The following is a 24,039-nucleotide window of genomic DNA, read 5'->3' as shown; positions in this document are numbered from 1 at the left end:
ATCACATTCCGTAGCTTAGTTTTGCATCATAGTCAACAAAAATTAATCCTCCTTCTTTGTTCAACACTGTTACGCCCTACTTTCATCGAAATTGAGGTATGTCTTGAATTTAACTATTTTACTTGTGTATGATGTTTTTTGGGAATTTATGTTTGTAATTTACAATGTATGTACTATAGTGTTGTTCAAGTATGTGAAATATGTATAACTACATAATACATTGTTGTTTAATTATTGAAATTAAGTATAGTTATATGTATGTTGTATAATTTCGTATAATTTATATGAAGCATTTAGTTGTTGAACTACATATATGAAGCATTTAGGGAATTACGAACTACATTGTTGAGTTAAGTACATTTAAATGTATCTTACATTGTTAGATTAAGTAGGTAAGTTAGTATGTTGTTGAACACTGCGTTGTATGTACGCTTTGCTTGGGGATTTATTGGAATCATTGTGGTTTTAGTTGTGCATATGTGTCACCTAATATGTGGTCTGATGTTATGTAGAACATGGCTTCACAATTGATTGTTTTGTTATGCCGTTGGGGGGGGTGAAATTTTGTGTGTCGGACCCAATGTCGAGTATAGAGGAGGAAAAATGAAACCGCTAGCATTGAAACCTTGTATGACTTACAATGATTTGTTGAAGAAAGTTTATACTATAATTGGTTCAAAGCCAACAAGTGTTGAAGTGAACATCAAAATGAGGTTTGAAAGTGTTAGCGGGATTTAAATCTTACCTGTTTTGAATGACGACCATTTGGAGGTTTTGAGGGGTGTCGTTGCAATGAGGTTTCTTCCTACTGATTTGTATGTGGAAACGGTGCCTGTATGTACTCAACAACCAACATTTCTTCCATCATACAATGCAAGCTCTCTACAAATGCCCGCATATAACATTCCATCATCTGAATATGGACTGGGTTCTTTCAGTAGAATGTTACACGACGATCAATTTGACATTCCATTCAGTTCACAATTTACGGCGTCGGGGTCAATGAAGCAACCTGGTCCATCTACCTCAAACAATGACATTTCATCATCGATGCAGTTGCAAAGTTACTCTCCCACGCAAGAACATATTGAAACACCACCGTTTCAGACTTTGGTGAATGTTGAACTTGTTGTAAACAACGAGTTGTCTGTTCTTGATATGTATAATGACACAAACGACGAGGGTGAAGACGGAGATGAAGAAGATGTTATAAACAACGATTTGTCTGTGGATGATGTTGTTGCTAGAACTCCATTACCTTGGTTCAGTCAAATAAACGAGAACTATGAGGTGGACATACATTGGGGTGATTCGGGGAGCCAGTGTTCGTTTCGTGTCGGGGGAGAATTTGAGAAGGGCATGATTTTCGACAATAAGAAAGCGCTACAGGAAATGGTGAAATTGTATTCCATAGAGCGAAATCATTTCTACACCACAGTGACGTCGAATGAGAATGTCCTTCATTTAAAGTGCAAGAGGGGGTGTGGTTGGTCGCTACGTGGTACAAAAACAAATCTAACCACACGTGCCTTTAAGATCGTATCTTACAAGGGCCCACATCGCGACAATTGTGTTAATGAAGTTCCGCCCAGAGATCATCGACACTTGGACTCCTCTGTTATCTGCGACTATGTGAAGTCGTTTGTGCAGAAAGATCCATGTTTGAGAGTTGAGTTCATACAACATATCATCTTCAACAAATTTCAATTCGATGTTCCATATCGAAGAGCGTGGTATGCCAAACAGAAAGCGATTGCGGAAATTTTTGGGGATTGGGAGAGTTCATACAACAGACTTCCTTTATTCATGCAAGCCCTCCAGGAGTCGAACCCAGGCACTGTAGTTCTGTGGAAATACAAAGCTATTGCTGAAGGTGTTTATTACAGCAACATGGAGGTATTTGAACGAGTGTTTTGGGCCTTTAAGCCTTCCATCGATGGGTTCAAACACTGCATGCCTCTGTTATCTATTGATGGGACACACTTGTATGGGAAATATAAAGGCACACTTTTGGTTGCTACAAGTGTTGATGCTAATTTTCAGGTATTTCCTTTAGCATTTGCAATAGTTGAAGGGGAAAACACCTCGAGTTGGTCCTGGTTTCTAAGCTGCATTCGGGTTCATGTTACTGATCGAGAGGGCCTATGTGTTATATCTGACCGACATGCGGGGATTATTGCTGCGATGACTAACCCGGATGTTGGATTTCATGAGCCACGGGCCTTTCACAGGTTTTGCGTTCGACACATGGCCTCTAACTTGAGGACCCATGTGAAAAACAACGACATGAGAGATAGGTTCAAGGCTGCTGCATACCAACGCCAAGAAAAAAATTGGTTGAAGATATGCGTTCTATCGGCGAAGCTTGTGTTAAGTCCCTAGAGTACATCACGGATGTGCCGTTTCACAGATGGTCCTTGTTTCATGACGCTGGTCGGAGGCATGGTATATGTACTACAAATTTCTCAGAAACTTTTAACAATGTGTTGAAGGGAGCTCGTTTTCTGCCAATCATGTCCCTTTTCGAGTTAACTTTCCACAGAGTTAACAAGTACTTTAACAGAAGCAGAGATAGTTCACTTGCTAGGCGTGCTCACGGATATGCATACTCACCTAAGGTCACCGCCATTTTGGAGAAGAATAATAGAAAGGCAAAATACCATACATTGGATGTTTATAGCCGTCAGCTTGGTATATACCAAGTAAAAACACACCGAGGAGAAAGGATAGGGAGAAAAGAGGGTCATAAGCATACCGTTAACTTTAATTTAAGAACATGTACATGCAACAAACCGATGATATTTCACCTACCATGTTCTCATGTTCTAGCCGTGTGTCTTAATTATTCAGTTTCTGAGGAACCGTGGGTGGACAGTTTCCTACGATCAGAGGCGTATGCAAATACTTATGCCCCACAATTCTGGCCTATTCCTTGTGAGACGCCGTGGAGGTCATACAAAGGGCCTAAAATCATTCCTGATGAGATCATGGTCCGAGGACACGGTCGCCCACCGTCGAAGCGTATACGAAATGAAATGGATGAGACAAACCGTCCACCAAGCAAATGTAGTCGTTGCCGTCAGGAAGGACACAATAAGAGATCTTGCCCTTTTCGAACGGACGGTGACCGGTAGTGGTGTTAGTTTATGTATTATTTTTATACCATGTTGTGTGTATGTGTTCAAGTAGGATGTAGCTGACTTTTTGTTTTACATTGTACGCTGAACAGAGATCATGGAGGGACAGGATCAGGGGCAGACACGACATGACCCTGGACCAGCTGACCCTTCAGTGCTGACACTTCAGGATACCCATCGGAGCCGTGACATATGGGAGCAGATAGTAAGTTTTCATCTACCAAATATTTAATGTGTTTGGCATTTATTTGGTTCACTGATCAAACAATTTATTTTTTGTTCTTGTACAGGGTGATCCAGCACGTTGCTTGGTTTGCAGGCACCACGTTGCCACCACGGTGGTAGATTGGGTGGTCGACCCCCGTGTGCTACAGTACATCGATTTTGTGGGTTTCGGCGGATTTCATAGGATGGCCTTCACACCGATCGATCGAGCGCTTATTACTGCGCTCGTTAAGAGATGGAGACAGGAGATTCACTCCTTCCATCTACCAGTTGGGGAGGCCACCGTCACGCTCCGAGATGTGGCGATACTTACACGGCTCCCAGTGCATGGTAGGGCAGTTACAGGACCGATTATACAGGACCCTCGTGGCCTTGTTGAGAGGGTGTTAGGGGTGAGGCCTGAGGCGACCGATGTTAGAGGCACAGGGTTAAGACACATATGGTTACGAGAGACATTTGGGGTGTTGCCTCCTGATGCTGATGATGGGGTCGTCCAAAGATACGCTCGAGCGTACCTGTTCATGTTGATAGGATCATTATTCAGTAACAAGAGTGGTAGTCACATACAGTTGATCTACCTACAACTGTTAGAGAACAACTGGGAGGGTATACGTGACTACAGCTGGGGTAGTGCGTGTCTGGCAACCTTATATCGACATCTTTGCAGAGAATCCCAGCGTAGTAGATGGGAGATCAGCGGTCCCTTGATTGTGCTTCAGGTAGTCTTGTACTTTCATACCATTTTCTACCTATTACGTACTAAACATTGGCTAGACTAAACTTTTGTTTTTTTTATTACAGTTATGGGCTTGGGAGCACATCCACGTTGGTAGGCCATCTATGCCTGCTAGGCGTCGACGCGAGGAGGAGGAGGAAGACGATCAGAAGCATGCATATGAGGCGCCGCCACACCCACCACCGGACTTAGCATACGGTTGCCGGTATGTATGACTTATTGTTAAGTTATCCACATTTGGTTTTAATTTTCTATTAATTTTGTCATGAACACTGTTATTATACATGTAATCAGGTGGCTAGGGCGGAGACTTACTCGTGTGCATGCAGCAAGGGGTCTGCCGTATTATAGAGATGCATTCGACAGACTGAGCGAGTCTCAGGTTATAGTTCACTTTAAAAACTAATTTAACACCGTGTTCATTATTTTAATAAGTTAATTATGATGTTAACGACTGCTTGTTAATGCAGATGACGTGGGATCCGTACGTCCCTCACTTAGTCGATGTCATGCCCCAATATCTTCTTGATCACCAGATGGAGTGGCGTGCCATGACAGTGCTCATCTGTTTTGAGTTAGTGGAGGCTCACCTCCCCGACAGAGTCATGCGACAGTTCGGCCTTTGTCAAGCCATCCCCGCCCCGTGTGACACGAGTGTCCAGTTGCACAGGACAGACCGACGAGGAAAGGGGGAGGTTAACTGGGCAGTTCAGCATGCCCCTTACATTGACATGTGGGACCAGCGGCTGCAGCACGTCGCGGATGGTGCGCCTGTCCAAGGCCTGATGGAGTATCACGATCCATACATGGTATGGTACAGGAGCATTACCCGACGCTTCATCAACCCTAACTACACCCCACCTTCAACGCATTACCACCCAGCTTTTGGAGACATCAGTGGATATGTGAGTTTTTTGTCATTTTTTCTTTTCCTCCAATTTATAGTTTCTTTAATTATTAAAATGGCTGATTGTTGACTAATGCAGGCGTCTGATATGCTTGCTATACATGATGCACTAGAAGTCTTGAGCATATCATATCCCACCATACCGCAGTTGGATGACATTCACGCAATGACTGTGAGTAGCTTACAGAGACATGGTCATGGCCATCTTATCCCCCAGGGCCAGGACCAATCACACCGCCGTTCACACCGTGAGGTAGGCAGCAGTAGTAGGGGACAGACTCACACGTCCCCTACAGGGTCCCCCCTGTTTTTTGATGATCAGGAAGATATCGCCATCCACATGTCTGCGCCATACTCATCTCAGGAAGGACCATCTTCCAGCCAACAGACTCCTCCCCAGACCTCTGCCCCAGATCCTTTCACAACGGTATCTCAGTACTACCGCCGTAGAAGACTGCGATTGGAAAGACAACACTTACATACAATAGATGAATCGGGATCTTAGAACTTCTTTTGTTAGTTGTAATCAGATTCTATAGTACATTGTATCCAAATAAATATTATCAATTTTACTAACCTTTTTAGTTCATTTTCTGTACATTATCAACTTCACCATACGCATTCATTCTTTTCATTGTATTGGTTGCTGGTGTTGTTGTTGTTGCTGGTGTTGTTAATGTTGCTGATGTTGTTGCAGTTATTGTTGTGGTTCCTGTTGTTAAGGTTGTAGTAGTTGTTGTGATTGTTGTTGATGCTCTTGTTGGGGTTGTCGATGTTGCTCTTGTTGGGGTTGTCGCTGTTGCTGTTGTTGTAGTTGTTGTGGTTGTTGCTGCTGTTGTTGTTGCAGCTCCTGTGGTTGTTGCTGTTGTTGTTGCAGCTCTTGTGGTTGTTGATGTTGTTGTTGTGTAGCTGTGTTTGTGTGCAGAGATAAAACGCCAACCATGGTGGCGCTTTAGGGGGGTAAATTATTTTCAAAAAAATCACTCAGGGTAAAACGCCAACGGCGTTAGCGTTTTTGTGTAAATGTGTTTTTTTTTTAAAATTTGCCCAGCAGTAAAACGCCACCCTTGATGGCGTTTTATCCTTGACTAAAAATTAAAAAAAAAAAAAAATGCCCAGGGTAAAACGCCATCCTGGTTGACGTTTTACTCTGGAAGCTTAGTTTGGTAAATAGTTTTGCCACACGTCTTGTTTGGGAAATTGTTTCCCAAAAACGCTTAGTTTGGCAATTTTTCCCAAGTTTTAAGGAGCATGTGCTTAGTGTATTGGTACGCAGTAGATTATTAGAGTAAGAATGCATGGTTTCATTAGCTGAGCTAATTTATGCAGTAGCTTAGTGGATCCATATTTACCCACTTAGTCAATTTATGTTTCTTTAATTGTAGTATAGTAACGAAGCTATGACGTGTAACCCTATATAATAATATATGTGCTTTGGGAACAATTTAAATTATGGAGTAGACATATAATGTCTAAAAATAATATTGGTGAGAATGTTGGATTAAAATATTAGTAACAAAGAAAGCTAGAAAAATCAAATATTTCTAAAAATTAGCAAAGAATAATTAATAAAAAAAAAAATTGTTCTTAACTTGACCCGAAATCCAAAACTTTAGATTAGGGTTGAACATTTCTTGACCCGTGACTTGAAGGACCATATCCGAAATGAGCCATGAGCCGACCCGACCGTCCCGATTGACAGGTTTAGTTATTACCAAATATACTTCGATCCCTTCGTATTTGAATAAGTGAAACGTTTTCTCTTGTACACGTATGCCATTGCAAAACTTTGACTGATAATATCTTTAATTATTAATAAGTAAAATTGTAACAATTAAATAATATTAAATTATTCATTGAAACGATTCTAATAAATGCCACACGACTATATTTATTCTTATATATAAATTATAAACATTAGTCAAAGTGAATTTGATAAATAATGCAAAAAGTCAAGACGTTTCACTTATTTTATTACGAAGGGAGTATGCCAACAACAGTACAATCCAAATACATTTCTTTTACATCATATCAAAAGTTTTTACACTTATTCTAATGTACATATATAATTTGAGTCTTTTTCAATTTTGTCATGATCTTCTTGGAATGATTGATGCATGGTTCGATCACTTACCCGCCCAATAATTTTGCGTTACATAGTGCCCAACATCGATGAATAATTAACATAAGTATAATGACTTTTTTCAAAATTGATTACTATGCTAAGCTAGATTTTGAATTTCACTTTTTTTAGAACATCTTCATTCAACACTTTAAATTCATTAGAAGCAAAAAAGTAAAAGAAATAATAAAGAATAACATAGATCGAAACAATATTTTCAACAAACTTTTAAGATATTACAACAATAAAATCAAGAGCACACATAAGCTTTATTTAATTTTCCTTTTTACAAAGGCAAGTGAATAGTTTGATCGATATGATGTTGTACATTTCTAGAATTAATTACACATGGTCAATAATTTTAACAAAATATTCTTTGATTTATGTATGGTCTAAAGAGTACGTATAAATTGATAACTGATTAAAGTCTGCAATTCAAGTAGCTAGGGTAGCAAATTTAGCAACAATAATTAATTTATGTGGGCAATGAAGATTATTATTACGTGATGCTTGTCGGAAGTAATAGATTTGCAACACGAATTGACTAAAGTTTGGAGCACAAAGCGTATGGTGGATTGTAGTGCGACTTGGTGACTTTATCTACAGATATTTTAACAAAATTTGTGATTATATTCAGTTATCACAATTAAGCTCTCATGCACATTTAATAGAACATGACATTACACCATTACCGACATCGAATGAGCATGATTGATAATTTCACACGATTAATAAATAGTTAGGAGGACAGAAGAAGTACAAGAAAGCATGAAAAGCCCTTGACAAAATGACAACTTTAATTACAAGATTACTTGAAAGAGAGAAGAAAAGGGTAAAAGATCCTCACCCTAAGCACGTGCAGTACGACCGGCAGGGATTCGATCAACTCCAAGGTCTCCAACTACGAGTTGGCGAAGACTTTAGGATGTGTTTTGGTTCACAAAGTGTATTGGGTTTGGAATTAGGAATGAAATTAGGGTGGTATGGGGTTGAAACTATACATTGTGTTTGTTGGTTGTTGTTCAGGATTGGGTTTTTCATTTTTATTTGATACCTAAAGGTGTGGTATGAGCCATACCCACCTCCCCCTTGGGTTTCTAAACCCCATACCTTGTGAGTTTGAGATATGGGTTTAAAAATTAGATTTTTCTTAAACAAACATTAATGTTAGACATAATAATATGTAAATATTATTTGTCCTATTTAGCCTTGTAGTATATTAGGGTATTGGGTGTAACCCTAGAATAGCAATGTATATATACTCTGTGAATAATCAATAGAAGCCTCCAAGGAAAAATTATTCTATCTTACATGGTATTAGGCTTCTCGATCCTGTAACCCTAGCTTTCTCGCTTCCGCTCTTCTCTTCTCTTCTCTTCCTCTCTTCTCCTCTCCATCATGACGGGTCCATCATACACACCACCACACAACCGGCAGCCTATCATTCCAGGTTCTCCCAGTACCGAAAATCCTTCTACACCGGCTGCCTCAATGGTGTATCACCCTGCTTTGAATGTTACTAACATTCGAAGTTTGGTTCCTCTTACTCTTGATGGAGATAAAGTCCAATATAATCCATGGTCGACTCTGTTCCACAATACCGCTCGAGCGTATACGGTTCTCGATCACATTGACTCTACTGTCGTGCGCCCTAGTGAAATTTCTGATGAATTATGGTCTCGCTTGGATGCTGTAGTTCTCCAATGGATTTATAGCACAAGACAATAAGGGGAAAAATTGCGAAATTCTGGATTGCTGGATTCAAGATAGTTCTCAACTGATTTTCTGTACGAAATTCTGGAAGATAAAGCCACGGCTATGGTGGTTTGGGAAAAATTGCGTGCCATTTTTCAAGACAATAAGGGGACTCGAGTCGTTCATCTTGAATAACAATTCGAGGAGACACGTCTTTCCTATTGCTCGTCCCATGCGGATTATTGCCAGACCTTGAAGTCTATCTCTGATCAACTTACCACTTTGGATCATCCCATCTCCGAGGATCGTCTTGTTCTTCAACTTGTGGGTAAACTTACTGCCAAATATAATATGGTTGCAACTTTAATCCAGCAATCCATTCCATTGCCCTCTTTTGCAAAACCTTGTTCTATGTTGGAATTAGACCGGACTAGTCGTGAAAAGAATCAAAAATCTACTACTTCTTCATCTTCGGTTCTTATTGCTCAACCGGACTCCTCTCAATCTTCTTCCACCTCGACCCATCCATCGTCTAGTGGTGGTCATGGTGCCAGTCGCGGATATCGTGGTAAGAAGAACAATGGTGGCAGAGGAAATAATAATGGTGGTGGTTGTGGCAACAATCAACAACAGCAACAGTAATATTTGGGGTTTCTTCCACCTTGGGCTGCAATGTAGGGTCAGAATTGGGCCTACCCACCTTGCCCATATCCAACTAGCCAGTAACAGTGGAGAGGTTCCTCAAATTCCTCTCAACAAGGTCTGTTGGGCACTGCTCCTAGGTCCAACACGCAGTCCACTCAGGGAACTCAGCAGCCTAACCAAGCTTTTCTTGCTCCTAGCTCGAGTTTTCAACCAACTGCTTTATCGGCATTTTTCAACACTCTGTCCTTGCACCGGACCCGAACTAGTGTATGGATACGGGTGCCTCTTCTCATCTCATGAATAACTCAGGTATCACTAATTCTGTTGTTAATTGGCGTAATTTAAATTCGCATATTATGGTTAGTGATGGCACAAAAATACCAGTTAGAGGATCTTGCAGTACTACTTTTCCTAAACCCCTCCCTCCTTTATCCCTCAAAAATATTCTCTATGCTCCTGACATTATTAAAATCTTGTTTCTGTCCGTCAATTCACTTCCGATAATTCTATATCTGTCGAATATGACCCCTTTGGTTTATCTGTGAAGGACCTACGAACGGGGAATCTTGTGACGAGGTGCAATAGTGTAAGGAACTTCTATCCTATGTCTACTTCTTCGGATCACTATCCAACTTTTCTCATGCTTTTGTTGTTCTCTCACCCGAAGTGTGGCATAATCGATTGGATCATCCCGGAGATCATGTCCTTAGTTTCCTTAAGAATCAAAATTTCATTTCTTGTAATAAAGGACCTTTGTCCTCAACTTGTCATGGTTGTCAATTAGGCAAACATTGTCATCTCCCTTTTACTATTTCTACTACTAAGACTTATGCTCCATTTGATATTTTTCACACTGACTTATTTACTTATCCTATTAATAGTCAATCTGGTTTTCGGTATTATTTACTTTTTCTACATGACTATTCTCATCATGTTTGGGTTTTTCCTTTGAAGTCAAAATCTAATGCGTTTTCCACTTTTTTGGGGTTTCATTCTTATTTTCAAACCCAATTTGGGATGGCAATCAAAGCATTGCAATGTGATAATGGCAGAGAGTACGACAATGATAGCTTTACCCATTTCTCTCTTACCCATGGCATGATATGGAGACACTCTTGTCCCAGTACCTCTCCTCAAAACGGCAAAGCCGAAAGTATGATTCAGACTCTTAATAATTTTTGTCGTTCTCTCTTATTTCATGCATCTCTTCCACCCTCGTTTTGGGTTGAATCGTTACATGTGGCTACTTATCTATTAAACATTCGCCCAACTCGACTTCTTAACAATCTCACTCTCGTGCACTTTCTTTACAAAAGAGCCCCGTCGTATAATCATCTTCGTACATTTGGTTATCTTTGCTATCCTAACCCATCCGCAACTTCACCAAATGAGATGAGTCATCGCTCTAACCGTGCATTTTTCTTAGGTATCCTACCTCTCATAGAGGTTATCGTTGTCTTGACATTAAAACCAATAACGTTATCATATCACGCCATGTTGTCTTTGAGGAATCTCAATTTCCATACTCTGTCAATTACACACCAAATGTGCATGATTATGATTTTTTGTTGTCTGATGATGACACTTATAATCCTACTCCTTTTCCCACCCATGTGCACGCCACTCCGTTGCAGCCCAATTCTAGGCCCGTTAATTCACCAACAACTCCAATTACTACTACTCCTAATACTCCTTCCTCCCATAACGTGGATTCTGGACAGAATAGACCACGGTCAGCTCGTGGGCCTGCTTAATCAGCCATAGGCCCACCGTGGTCTACCCAATCCACTTTCTTTTCCCCTCTTAGTGAATCGCATCATCAGGCCCACAATAGTCCCTTGGGCTCTCTTATAGTGCCCTCTTCACCTCCACCTCCTACTATAGGTCATGCCATGCAAACCCGTGCTAAGGATGGCATTTTTAAGCTCAATCCAAAATATGCAGGCTGTGCACTCACCACCACATCTCAAACCCAAATATCTCCTTTATCTCGTTCTCACCTTACTGCTATGAATGATCCTAACTGGTATGCTGCTATGTGTGATGAGTATAATGCCATGATCCAAACTCATACTTAGGATTTGGTACCACGCCCACATGATGCGAATGTTCTTCGAGGCATGTGGATTTTTCGTCACAAAATGAATTCCGATGGGTCATTTGAGAGATATAAGACTCGTTTTGTGGCTAATGGCAAGGGACAGGAACGAAGTTGGTGTGGATTCGTCACAAAATGAATTTCGATGGGTCATTTGAGAGATATAAGGCTCGTTTTGTGGCTAATGGCAAGGGATAGGAAGTTGGTGTGGATTGTGATAAGACATTTAGCCCGGTTGTCAAACCAACTACTATTCGTACTGTTTTGGGGTTGGTTGTATCTAGAAAATGGTCAATTCATTAGCTTGATGTGAAGAATGCCTTACTTCATGGTCACTTACTGGAGACAGTTTATATGCACCAACCACCAGGGTGCATATAAACCGTCTAAACATGTGTGTCTTCTTCACAGATCTATTTATGGTCTAAAGCAAGCACCTAAGGCTTGGTATCAGCGGTTTGCCACTCACATTTTGTCACTTGGTTTCGTGAATAGTAAAAGTGACATTTTTCTTTTTATTTTCCGCCGCGGTATGGAAACTGCCTATCTATTATTGTATGTTGATGACATTATTTTGGCATGCTCCTCCGACCATTTGCGAAAGAGAGTCATTTCTCTCTTGAGTGCTGAGTTTGCCATGAAGGATCTCAGTCCTTTATCTTCATTTTTTGATATCTCTGTTACTCGTACTCCTGAGCACATGTTCCTCTATCAACGGTCCTATGCTCAAGAAATTCTTGCTCGTGTTGATATGTCTAGTTGTAAGTCTGCATCAACACCCGTTGATACTAAGTCTAAGCTAAGTGCTACCAGTGGCAAACAGCTTGACAATCCCACTCTCTACCGTCAGTTAGCAGCTTGACATCTCCTATGCTGTTCAACAAATCTGTTTATTCATGCACGATCCACTTGAACCTCATTTCCATGCTCTATAACGGGTTCTGCGATATGTCAAGGGCACTCTTGATTATGGTATGCCTTTCTCTTCTTCTCCAGCCTCTGGTCTTTGTTTCTTACACCAATGCTGATTGGGGTGGATGCCCTTACACTCATCGCTCCACATCCGGTTATTGCATATTCTTGGGTGATAATTTGGTATCTTGGTCGTCAAAACGACAAGCTACCCTGTATCGTTCAAGTGCCGAGGTTGAGTACCATGGCGTCACTAATGTGGTTGCGGAAACATCTTGGATTCGGAACTTACTTTTGGAACTTCATTTTCCTTTGCGACAGGCGACTATTGTCTATTGTGATAATATCAACGCAGTTTACCTGTCTCATAATCCGGTGCAACATTAGCACACGAAACATGTGGAAATGGGCATTCATTTCGTTCGTGAAAAGGTGTCCCTTGGTCATATTCATGTCCTTCATGTTCCTTCTTCCTTCCAGTATGTTGATATCTTCACCAAGGGTTTGCCCATCCCTTTGTTTCAGCAGGTCCAGTCTCACCGTCCGTCCTTCTCCCGCTGCGATTGCGGGGGTGTGTTAGACATAATAATATGTAAATATTATTTGTCTATATATAGCCTTGTAGTATATTAGGGTATTAGGTGTAATCCTAGAATAGCAATGTATATATACTCTGTGAATAATCAATAGAAGCCTCCAAGGGAAAATTATTCTATCTATCAATTAAGTATGGGTTTTACTCATTCCAACCAAGAAACATTATCTAAGCCAAAACAATAAACAAATGATTAGATCTCTTAGCTTGACCTTATTTATGGATATATAAGTATAAAATACTATAAACTCAATAATACATTACAATGATAAAAAAAAATTAATAATACAATTTCACATGCAAATTTTAGGCAAAGTAGAGACAAGTAATACTTAGCTTAAATCTTTAATCTTTCTACTCTTTTTTTTTCCTTTTTTCTGTCTTACACATGCATCTTGTTAAATACGGGTGTGGGCCGCACCCGTAAACCAAGAGAGAGAGTTCACTTCATAAGTGCAAAGGAGCTTTTGTCCCAAAACCATATGGCAATAGGAGGAGTAGCCCTTAGCCTTATAAAGTGTTTAACTCTCTCTTCTTTTCTCAATGTGGGACACTTACATGTATTATTTGGTAGGATATACTTCAACACATCTTTCATAAGCGAAATAAAATGTTACCTTACCTTAGAGAAATAGAGTAACAAAAAACCTAATAATTCCTCCATACCCACCCCCCATCTGAAATATCTTTTGTGAGACACTGAAATATCAAATCGGAGGATGTAATTAAGATTTGTCTGGTGTAATAGTTTTGCTCTAATTAATTAATTAATACTCCGATTATCTCTATTATTTCTTAATTTTTTTTTTTTTTTTTTGACAAGGAATATCTCTTTCTTAACTTTTAAGTTCAACAAAGCTTTTACGAGCACAACCCATTTTTTGTTGGACCCCTATTTTAAAGGTCATTTGGTGGTCATTGCGTGTCTCATGCTTTATTCGTCAGCATCAGCATTATGTGTGTATACTTTATTTGTACAGCCAGTATTTGTATTTTATTTGTATTTTATAGACACACACCAGCCAGTATTTGTGATGGTTGAGGGTCAGATTCGATGAAGTCAGATCGGGTTTATTTTAAATTAATGTCATGCTAAATTATTGTGTCCATACAAGTTGAAATTTGAATTTGATTTATTTTATGTCGATTTCGAATTGAATGGGTTAGGTTAGGTTAGTTTTTAACTCCTCTACTCATACACACAACATGCATACAGATGAGCCACACATTGAATAATTCCTAACAACATAATGCTAAGCTGGCCTAGGTTTATAACCTTGATAAATATTTGAAGTTGATAAAATGGTACCTGCAACTTTAGGTGAAAGATGAATATTTATACGAAGATGAGAAAATTTTGGATTACTTTTCATCATGGATTGCATTTGTTTTAATAAAAATAAAAATGTTTGCAAATCATGTTTTTGTGTAATCTCAAACTATTGATTAGCGTTTACTTATTGAAAAATCATCGCAAGTGTAATCTCAAATATTTGGCATTGATTACACAAAAAACTGAAACTAATTAAAACCCAAAAATAATAAATTAAATTGGAAAAAAAAAAAAAAAACGCAAGAGAGATCAAATGGTAGTGCATGTTAAAAAGAATTCATCAATTGATATCAGAAAAAATATATTGCCTATTGGGTGAACTAGTATATCCTCACATCTCCATGCAAATCCGAAAATTAAATCGAAAAGAAAGGAAAATAAATGTTTGATTTATATGACAAGACGAGCTAGGTATTTCTTCTCTTTCTCAATACATAGCTATTGTAATCAAGATCAGTTAAATGAGTTGACATTGTAAATGTGGAGTGTGAGCTATGCCCGATATGCTAAATAGTTATGATTTTGATTGTAAAAGTTATGTTATTTTCCTTAGATTTGTGGTTTACAAATCTTTATTATTACTGTAGATGTCGTATGGCTATTTATTAATGATAATATTCTTCTTTCTTCTTTCAAAAAAAAAAAAAAAAAAAAAAAAAAGAGAGAAGAAGAAGAAGAAGAGATCAGCCATTAGACAATTAAGAACTTCTTTAGAATGATTATCACGAAACCTCCTTCGGTTGTGCCATGATTCGAGACTCACTACCTTAGAAGCGAAATATGCCACCATTGATATCGAAAAAGAAGCTAAAAAAACACACAAAACGTACAATTGCCCCGAAATAGCCACATGCAAACGCGCGTGAGCATTCAGGCTGTGAGCATCGCATATTCGTCGCTTGACAACTGCCGCGAATGGCAGTGAGTGCAGCTTGAACTGCGGGCGTAACACTCCCTAGGTAGCTCAGTAATGACTCGCTCTCTCCGATTTGCATTACTAAAATTACCACTCCAACGGTAAATATACATCCGCCTTTGCAAGCTGTACACAACAAAGCCAAAATAATAACCTGTAGTTTTTTTTATATTGTGGTGTGAATACCAATACTCTTATTTATCAAAGTGCCACTAGATAAACAAATCAGTGAGAAACTGAAGCAGAATATAGATGCATGCCACATACCACTAGTGGATTGATGCAATTCTAGAAGATTTGGGGTTCGATGTTCCTAAACCAATTGATCTCTTTCTATAATGCTGGGAACAAAAAATCTGTGTTCCATTTCCACCTCTGTCCCATAATAATTGATACATTCAATATTAGTGTTGTGCGACAGCGGAAGCAAAGGTCGAAAACAAACAAGAAAACAATAAAGAAATTCAATGCAAACAATAAGAACAACACCAAGAATTTACGTGGTTCACTATCGATGTGATAGCTACGTCCACGGGCACCGAGATCGAATGATTTCACTATAAACTGCAAAGATTACAAAGATGATTCTTGTATTTCTCAAGAACGGCTCTCACTCTCTCTCTCTTAACCCTTATACTAATATTAGGGAGGTTTTATATTAATCCCTAAAATAAAAGATACTTGGGCAAAAAGATAACATAAAAGATAACTTTAAATCGTAAAATCCGCGTCTCCGCATTTTTCCTTCTCCGCCCGGTCAGACCGGGCAAGGTCTGCCCGATCGGGCGCGAGAAGAAAACTCCATACGAATGCTTCAACGTATCCAACCCCCACCGCCCGGTCAGACCGGGCAATGTCCGCCCGATCGGGCGAACAAAGCTACGAAGTACGAGTCACCTAATACTTATCAACAATCTCCACCTTGACGAGAACTCGTAGTCAGCAAACGACCCCATCAAGACATAGTGGAAAAACATCTCAAGCCAAACCCGATGCAAGACTCATGCATAAGCCATACATCCCGATAAGTCTTCAACCAAGACCCATCACATACTCGTCTCCAAGTATAACAACTCATAATGCTCCACCTGCATCACAAGCCCCGGGCAAGCTCCACCTTAAGGCCAACACACCTACACCAGGAGCTCCCCAACTTCGCCCCTCAGGGCCTACTACATCACGTAGTAATCAATATTTAGCAAGTCTAAGCAATGTTTAAACTTGCTAAACGGAACAGGCTTAGTGAAGAAATCAGCCGGGTTGTCAGCAGTCCCAATCTTCTTCACCTTAATCCTCTTGTCAGTACGCAAGAAATGATACCTGACATCAATGTGCTTCGTCCGATCATGGTGTACTTGATCTTTAGCTAAGCAAATCGCACTTAGACTATCACAATACACTGTAGCAAAATCCTGTGCAATACCCAGTTCACCTACTAGGCCTTTGAGCCAAATAGACTCCTTAGCTGCAGAAGTTAAAGCCATATACTCAGCTTCAGTAGTTGACAACGTAACTGATGACTGCAATGTAGACTTCCAACTAACCACAGAACCACCCAAAGTGAACACATAACCAGTCACAGACCTCCTGGTATCCACATCAGCTGCATAATCAGAATCACTGTACCCAGTGACCAAGCATTCCCTACCATTCCCGTACACAAGACCAATATCAGTTGTCCCTCTCAGGTAGCGAAAAATCCTTTTCACCCCTTGCCAGTGTTCCCTCCCAGGTCGAGCCATAAACCTGCTTACAACACTAACAGCATGCGCAATATCCGGCCTAGTACAGACCATAGCATACATCAAACAACCAACCGCGTTTGCATATGGAACTCTAGACATATAAGACAACTCCTCCTCTGATTGAGGTGACATAGACAAAGACAACTTACAACTAACAGTAGTTGGCGTACTTATAGGCTTCGATTTTTCCATCCCAAAACGAGACAAAATCTTTTCAATGTAGCTTTTCTGAGTCAAGAAAAGCTTACCTCTAGCCCGATCCCTGTAGATCTCCATACCCAAAATCTTCCTAGCTGCACCCAAGTCTTTCATGTCAAACTCCGAGTTAAGCATCTCCTTTAATCTAGCAATATCAGATTTATTCTTTGTGGCAACCAACATGTCATCAACATATAACAAAAGATAAATCATGGAACCATTATCCAGCTTACTATGATACACACAGCAATCATATGAATTCCTGTCAAAACCTTGTGAAACCATAAAAGAATCAAACCTTTTGTACCACTGTCGGGGGGATTGCTTAAGTCCATACAATGACTTTAGCAATCTGCAGGCATAGTGTTCCTTTCCAGGAACTTCGAATCCTTCGGGCTGCTTCATCAGAATCTCCTCCTCCAAATCGCCATGAAGGAAAGCCGTTTTAACATCCAACTGCTCCAGCTCAAGATCAAAATGTGCTACAATTGACAATAACACACGGATAGAAGTATGTCGAACCACAGGTGAGAATATCTCAACAAAATCAACCCCTTCTACCTGACTGAACCCCTTAGCAACTAGCCTAGCCTTAAAACGTATTTGCTCAGTTTCCGACAACCCTTCTTTCTTCTTGTAAATCCATTTACAACCCACAAGCTTCCTCCCTTCCGGTACCTTTACCAGTTCCCACACTCTGTTCTTGTAAAGAGACTGCATCTCTTCACCCATTGCGGCAAGCCATTGCGCAGACTCACTACAACTAATTGCTTGTTTATATGTGGCAGGTTCAAATGACTCTACATCATCAGCTACACTCAATGCATAACCTGTCATCGCATCAACACAGCAATTTCTTCCCTCCATCTCTTCAATCAATCTAACAGGCTTCTTGATAACTCGTTTAGGCATCTCAAGAATGGTGTCAGGTTGACTAGATGACCCCTGATTAGATTGCTCCACCTCATCCCCAGAGTTAGAATGAGTAGGAGTAATCTCAGGTTCAGGAGTACCCGGCACTGGAACATCAGCATCATCATCAATATATTGTACCCGAGGTAAATCAGCAATGGTAGACTGATGTACCTCAAGTACCCCATCTGTCTGTAATAAATTGTCTCCTTCCCTTCTCAAATCTGAAATCTCTGCATTTTTAATTGAATACATGGTGTTTTCATCGAAAGTAACATCCCTACTAAGAATGACCCGACCCTCCGAAGGTGAAAAAATTCTAAACCCCTTCACACCATCCCCGTACCCAACAAAACACCCCTTCTTGGCTCGTGGATCCAGCTTACCCTCAATAACATGATAATAAGCAACACAACCAAAAATCTTCAAATTCGAAAAGTTAGGCAACTTACCACTCCAGATCTCAAACGGAATTTTGGAATCAATTCCAGAATGAGGACCCCTATTAATGACATAACAAGCTGTTAACACAGCTTCACTCCAGTACCTCCTCCCAAGCCCTGCATTAGAGAGCATGCATCGAACTCTCTCTAGCAGTGTCTGATTAACCCGTTCTGCTACACCGTTCTGCTGTGGTGTCTTCCTGACAGTATGATGCCGACCTATACCCTCATCTGCACAGAACTGATTAAACTCGTCTTTGCAAAACTCTAGCCCATTGTCCGTTCGTAGCTTCTTGATCTTCCTTCCTTGTCGATTTTCCACCAAAGCTTTCCATTGCTTGAAAACTTTGAAGGCCTCATCCTTTGACTTAAGCAACCTAAGCCATGTGTATCGGGACTTGTCATCAACAAATGACACAAAATAGTGGTAACCTCCCATACCTTCAACTCTAGATGGACCCCAGCAATCTGAATGGATGTAATCGAGCACTGCATCAGTAATGTGAGCACCCTTGCTGAACTTTGACCTGTGTTTCTTACCAAACACACAATGCTCACAAAATTCAAGGTTGGCAACCTTGACCCCGGATAGAAGACCCCTCTTGGACAATAGCTGCATCCCCTTCTCCCCCATATGACCAAGCCTCATGTGCCAAATCTTAGTCATCTCCTGGTGAGATACAGATGCGCAAACCGCAGAACTAGGCAGTGTAACACCCTCAAAAACATAGAGGGTGTTCCTTTTGATACCCTTAAGTACCAACTCAGAACCTCTGAAAATACACAACTCCCCATCTGAAAACACACCATTGTACCCCAAGTCATCCAGGGTACCCAATGAAATCAGATTCTTTCCTAAAGCAGGAACATGCCGTACATTAGTCAAAGTTAACCTCCGCCCATCAACAGTCCTCAACCTCATGGAACCAATACCTGTGACCTTACATGGAGCATTGTTACCGACTATAACCATACCCCCATTGCGAGGTTCATATGTATCAAACCAATCTCGACGTGGACACATATGGAACGAACACCCCGAATCTAGAACCCAGTTATCAGATAAATCATCAGACCTAGCAGAACTGACTAATGCTAAATCTTCCTCTGAATTATAGCTCTCATTCGGTTTCTCTTCAACTACAGCAGCCTGGGACTTGTTTTTCCTCACCGGACAATTATTCCTAAAGTGACCCGGTTCTTTACAGTAATAACATGTTTTAGTAGTAGTTTTACTAGATCCATCCTTGCCGTTTCCAGCACCCGACCCAGCATTGTTCCCCTTGTTAAACCCCTTATTCTTTTTAGACTTTCCGGACTTAACAAACAACCCACTACCATTATCCCCATTATCACTCGTAGCTTTCATTCTGAGTTCCCTAGTATGAAGTGCTGCCTTCACTTCTTCTAAGGTTATAGAATCCTTACCAACAACAAAAGACTCTACAAAATTCTCAAAGCTAGACGGTAGAGATACAAGTAAAATCAACGCAGCATCCTCATCATCAATTTTAACATCTAAATTACGTAAATCAAGCAAAATAGAGTTAAGTTTTTCTAGATGTTCCCGTAAGGAAGTACCTGACTGCATCCGGAGGCTAAACAACCGCTGTTTCAGTAATAATTTGTTGGTCAACGACTTAGTCATATACAATGACTCCAGCTTCAGCCACAATCCAGCCGCCGTTTCCTGATCAGCCACCTCCGTGATGATTTGATCATCAAGACTAAGTAATATGGTAGAGTGTGCCTTCTCTTCCATAACTTCTAACTGCGGGTCAGTCGGTCCATCTTCTGACTCCGAAGTAGTACTCTTTGGAGCCAACGGACGCCATATCTGCTGTTGTTTTAACAGAGCCTTCATCTTAATTTGCCATAGCCCGAAACTATTTTTCCCGGTAAACTTCTCAATTCTTATTGTTGAATCTCCTGCCATTGTTATCTTCAAGAAACTCTCCAAGGATTGAACCTGAGCTCTTGATACCAATTGTTGTGCGACAGCGGAAGCAAAGGTCGAAAACAAACAAGAAAACAATAAAGAAATTCAATGCAAACAATAAGAACAACACCAAGAATTTACGTGGTTCACTATCGATGTGATAGCTACGTCCACGGGCACCGAGATCGAATGATTTCACTATAAACTGCAAAGATTACAAAGATGATTCTTGTATTTCTCAAGAACGGCTCTCACTCTCTCTCTCTTAACCCTTATACTAATATTAGGGAGGTTTTATATTAATCCCTAAAATAAAAGATACTTGGGCAAAAAGATAACATAAAAGATAACTTTAAATCGTAAAATCCGCGTCTCCGCATTTTTCCTTCTCCGCCCGGTCAGACCGGGCAAGGTCTGCCCGATCGGGCGCGAGAAGAAAACTCCATACGAATGCTTCAACGTATCCAACCCCCACCGCCCGGTCAGACCGGGCAATGTCCGCCCGATCGGGCGAACAAAGCTACGAAGTACGAGTCACCTAATACTTATCAACAATTAGCACATATGTCAATTCACTGGTTTGACCTCATAGGATTTTATAATTGAACATTTGTAAAAAAAAATTTAAAAATAAATTGATATTATAAACTATATATTAATACCTATTTATTAACTTATATCATGATAAAATATGTTATTACTCCGTCACTAAAAAATTATGGTCAAAAAAATCAAAGATGTCAATTATTATTGTGGGAAAAAAGAGTACACTATGTATATATCTAATCCAAGCTAACAAACTTAAAACAAAGTTTTAGTAATTTTTTTTTTTTATTTATTTTTTATTATTTTTTTTTTTAATTTTTTTTTTTTTTTATCTAAACGACCGTGAGAGTATGTTGCTTGAGTTTTCATCCACAATTAGATCGAAAAAAAAATATATATATTATCATTACAATATGTTGAAGTGTAATATTCCCAAACAAAACATTTAAGTATACTACATGTATTGATAAATGAAGAGAGAATTAAATACTTTATAAGGGGATACTACTCCTCATATTTCTTTTTTTTGAACAAAATACAACTACTCATATTGTATGTCATTCGGAGTATAGTTTTTGGTTGGAATCTCCTTGAACTTGAGAAGTAACGACTAGCTTATCCATGTGAGGGGGAGTTTGAAAATGCTTGTAGCACAACCTTCCCAAAATATTATCCCACATAAACAAAAGAAGAGAAAGTTTAACATTTTACTTCGTAAAAGACAAAGAGGCTACTTCGCCTATTTGTATGTGATAATAAAAATTGCAATTATATCAAATTTCTAGTGTTTCATACACAAAACAATTTTTAAATAGTGCGTTTTGTGAGCGGCTGGTCATACCATGTGATCGCTTGTAAAAGAATAAAGTAATCCCTATAACACTAATCGAGTAAGCCCTATCACACTGGTAAAATAACCCCTATAACACTGACCGAGTAACTTTTATAACGCGAATAATGTAACCTCCATAATGGTTGGCCACACAGTGTGGCCAGCCACATATAAAAGTTGGTGATTTTTAAAAGGGACGGAGGAAGCGAGGGAGTAGCATATAGAAAATTTTCTATATATAAAGAACTCTTTCACATAAAGATGAACCATAAGCCCATTTAAACTCTCCCACCAAACCTTGCAAAGAACTATAATTTCTAAGCAAACAATGACATACTTGGTTATCATTACTTTTCTCATTTCCGTAATTATTTTTTGCTACTTTTTCCGCAACAAAAATGGTCTCCCAACTAATTGGCCTCTTGTTTGGATGCTTCCTGCACTCTTCCAAAATTTTCACAGAATCAATGAATTTTTCAATGAAATTATGGAGAAATCATCTGAGCTAACGTTTCTATTTAAGGGCCCTTGGTTCAGCAACATGAACATTTTAATTACCATTGATCCTTCCAACTTTCACCATGTGCTTAGCAAGAGCGAGCTTCGTAAATTATGTCAAAGGCCCTAAATTTAACGAAATTTTCGAATTTCTTGGAGATGGGATCTTTAACTCGGATTTTAGTTTGTGGCAGTACCATCGAAGATTGGCTCATTCTTTCTTCGGCCATCCCAAATTCAATTCAATTTTTATGATGAAAATTTGGGAAGAGATGAAGAGTAGACTCATCCCATTGCTCGATAATGTCTCTAAGCATGGTGTTGAAATCAACTTGCATAATATATTTAAAAGGTTTTCTTATGATAATGTATGTAACATTATCTTGGACTATGACCCTAAATTTCTCTCACTCGATTTGGCACCTATTCCACTCTTCCAAGCCGTGATTGATGTAGAAGAGGTGATTTTTCGGCGTCATGCTATGCCAACATCTATGTGGAAATTTCTAAGATGGTTGGGTGTAGGAGAAGAGAAATACCAAAAAGATTGCCAGATGCTTTACGATTTCACTAACAAGGTCATAGCTATGAAGAGAGAAGAAAGGAAACTCGGTAACCCTAAAGAAGAAAGTGAGGTAATATTCCACGACTTATTGACAATTTATTTGAATGATGTAGAAAATCCCACTACTCCAATAAATAGCAGTAATTGTGATAATTTTTTAAAAGACGCGATTTTGAATTTGTTAATTGCTGGAGGAGATACAATTGGTGTTACTTTATCTTGGTTATTTTACCTTCTCACTAAGAACCCCCTTGTTACTAATAAGATTAGAGAGGAATTGAATGTTGTAATGGTAAAAAGAGATGATGAAAATAATAATGACGATTTTTTAAGGAAGTTTACTAAGCACAAAAATGAGCTAGTATATCTTCATGGTGCAATATGTGAAACATTAAGATTATATCCTTTTGTGCCATTCAACCACAAGAATTCAGTTGAATCGGACATACTTCCCAGTGGTCATCGAATGAAGCCGGATATGCAAATCCTCTTCAACATGTATGCCCAGGGAAGGATGAAATCAATTTGGGGAGATGATTGTAACGAGTTTAAGCCCGAGAGATGGATAACGGAACGAGGAAACATTAAGTTCGAGCCTTCGTACAAGTTTTCGGCATTCGGGGCAGGGCCCAGGATTTGTCAAGGAAAGGACATGGCTTTAACCCAAATAAAGATTGTAGCAGCTGCCATAATCCGAAGGTATGATATAGAAGTTGTCCAAGGACATCAAGTTGTTCCTGATGTCTCCCTTAAACTTCAAATGAAGCATGGTTTTAAGGCTAAAATTGTTCGATGTGAATGTTGAAGATGGACTTCATCACACTGTCGCGTCGCATACAATGAATTTGATGTATTGTTGTTTCGTATTGTGAATTTGCATTGTTTCAATAATTAAAATGAGTAAGATTTTTATTTTTGTTTTGTAATAAATATGTTAATCTGCTAAAGAAATAAAATAAATTTTTAACTGTAGCTTATAATTTTTATCCAAATTAAAACTTATTTATAATGTACATCATATTAACATCATTATGAGAATG

At 39.4% G+C, this 24,039-nt stretch overlaps 3 protein-coding genes across 3 annotated transcripts; all 3 read left to right on the top strand.

The window, feature by feature from the left end:
* Positions 1–792: 792 nt before the first annotated feature.
* LOC110687674 lies at positions 793–2,382 on the top strand. Its single transcript, XM_021864301.1, has one exon. The coding sequence runs from the start codon at positions 793–795 to the stop codon at positions 2,380–2,382; it is 1,590 nt and encodes a 529-aa protein (XP_021719993.1).
* Positions 2,383–11,359: 8,977 nt separating this feature from the next.
* On the top strand, positions 11,360–12,427 carry LOC110687673 (uncharacterized mitochondrial protein AtMg00810-like). Its single transcript, XM_021864300.1, has 2 exons — positions 11,360–11,514; positions 11,977–12,427. Exons 1-2 carry the CDS (start codon positions 11,360–11,362, stop codon positions 12,425–12,427), a joined length of 606 nt encoding a protein of 201 aa, XP_021719992.1.
* Positions 12,428–22,706: 10,279 nt separating this feature from the next.
* On the top strand, positions 22,707–23,804 carry LOC110687672 (alkane hydroxylase MAH1-like). Its single transcript, XM_021864299.1, has one exon. It carries the CDS (start codon positions 22,707–22,709, stop codon positions 23,802–23,804), a length of 1,098 nt encoding a protein of 365 aa, XP_021719991.1.
* The last annotated feature ends 235 nt before the right edge of the window (positions 23,805–24,039 follow it).

This window comes from Chenopodium quinoa, unplaced genomic scaffold, assembly GCF_001683475.1.
Source record: "Chenopodium quinoa cultivar QQ74 unplaced genomic scaffold, ASM168347v1, whole genome shotgun sequence".
NCBI classification, from domain to species: Eukaryota; Viridiplantae; Streptophyta; class Magnoliopsida; order Caryophyllales; family Amaranthaceae; genus Chenopodium; species Chenopodium quinoa.
This window is presented reverse-complemented; position numbering and strand designations above follow the sequence as displayed.

Excerpts from the sequence above, each read along its gene's own strand:
- LOC110687673 (XM_021864300.1), top strand. The coding sequence starts at position 11,360 with ATGCAAACCCGTGCTAAGGATGGCATTTTTAAGCTCAATCCAAAATAT. Across the intron at positions 11,515-11,976 it reads TATGCTGCTATGTGTGATGA|ATCTATTTATGGTCTAAAGC; the intron begins GTATAATGCCAT and ends TCTTCTTCACAG.
- LOC110687674 (XM_021864301.1), top strand. The coding sequence starts at position 793 with ATGAGGTTTCTTCCTACTGATTTGTATGTGGAAACGGTGCCTGTATGT.
- LOC110687672 (XM_021864299.1), top strand. The coding sequence starts at position 22,707 with ATGAAGAGTAGACTCATCCCATTGCTCGATAATGTCTCTAAGCATGGT.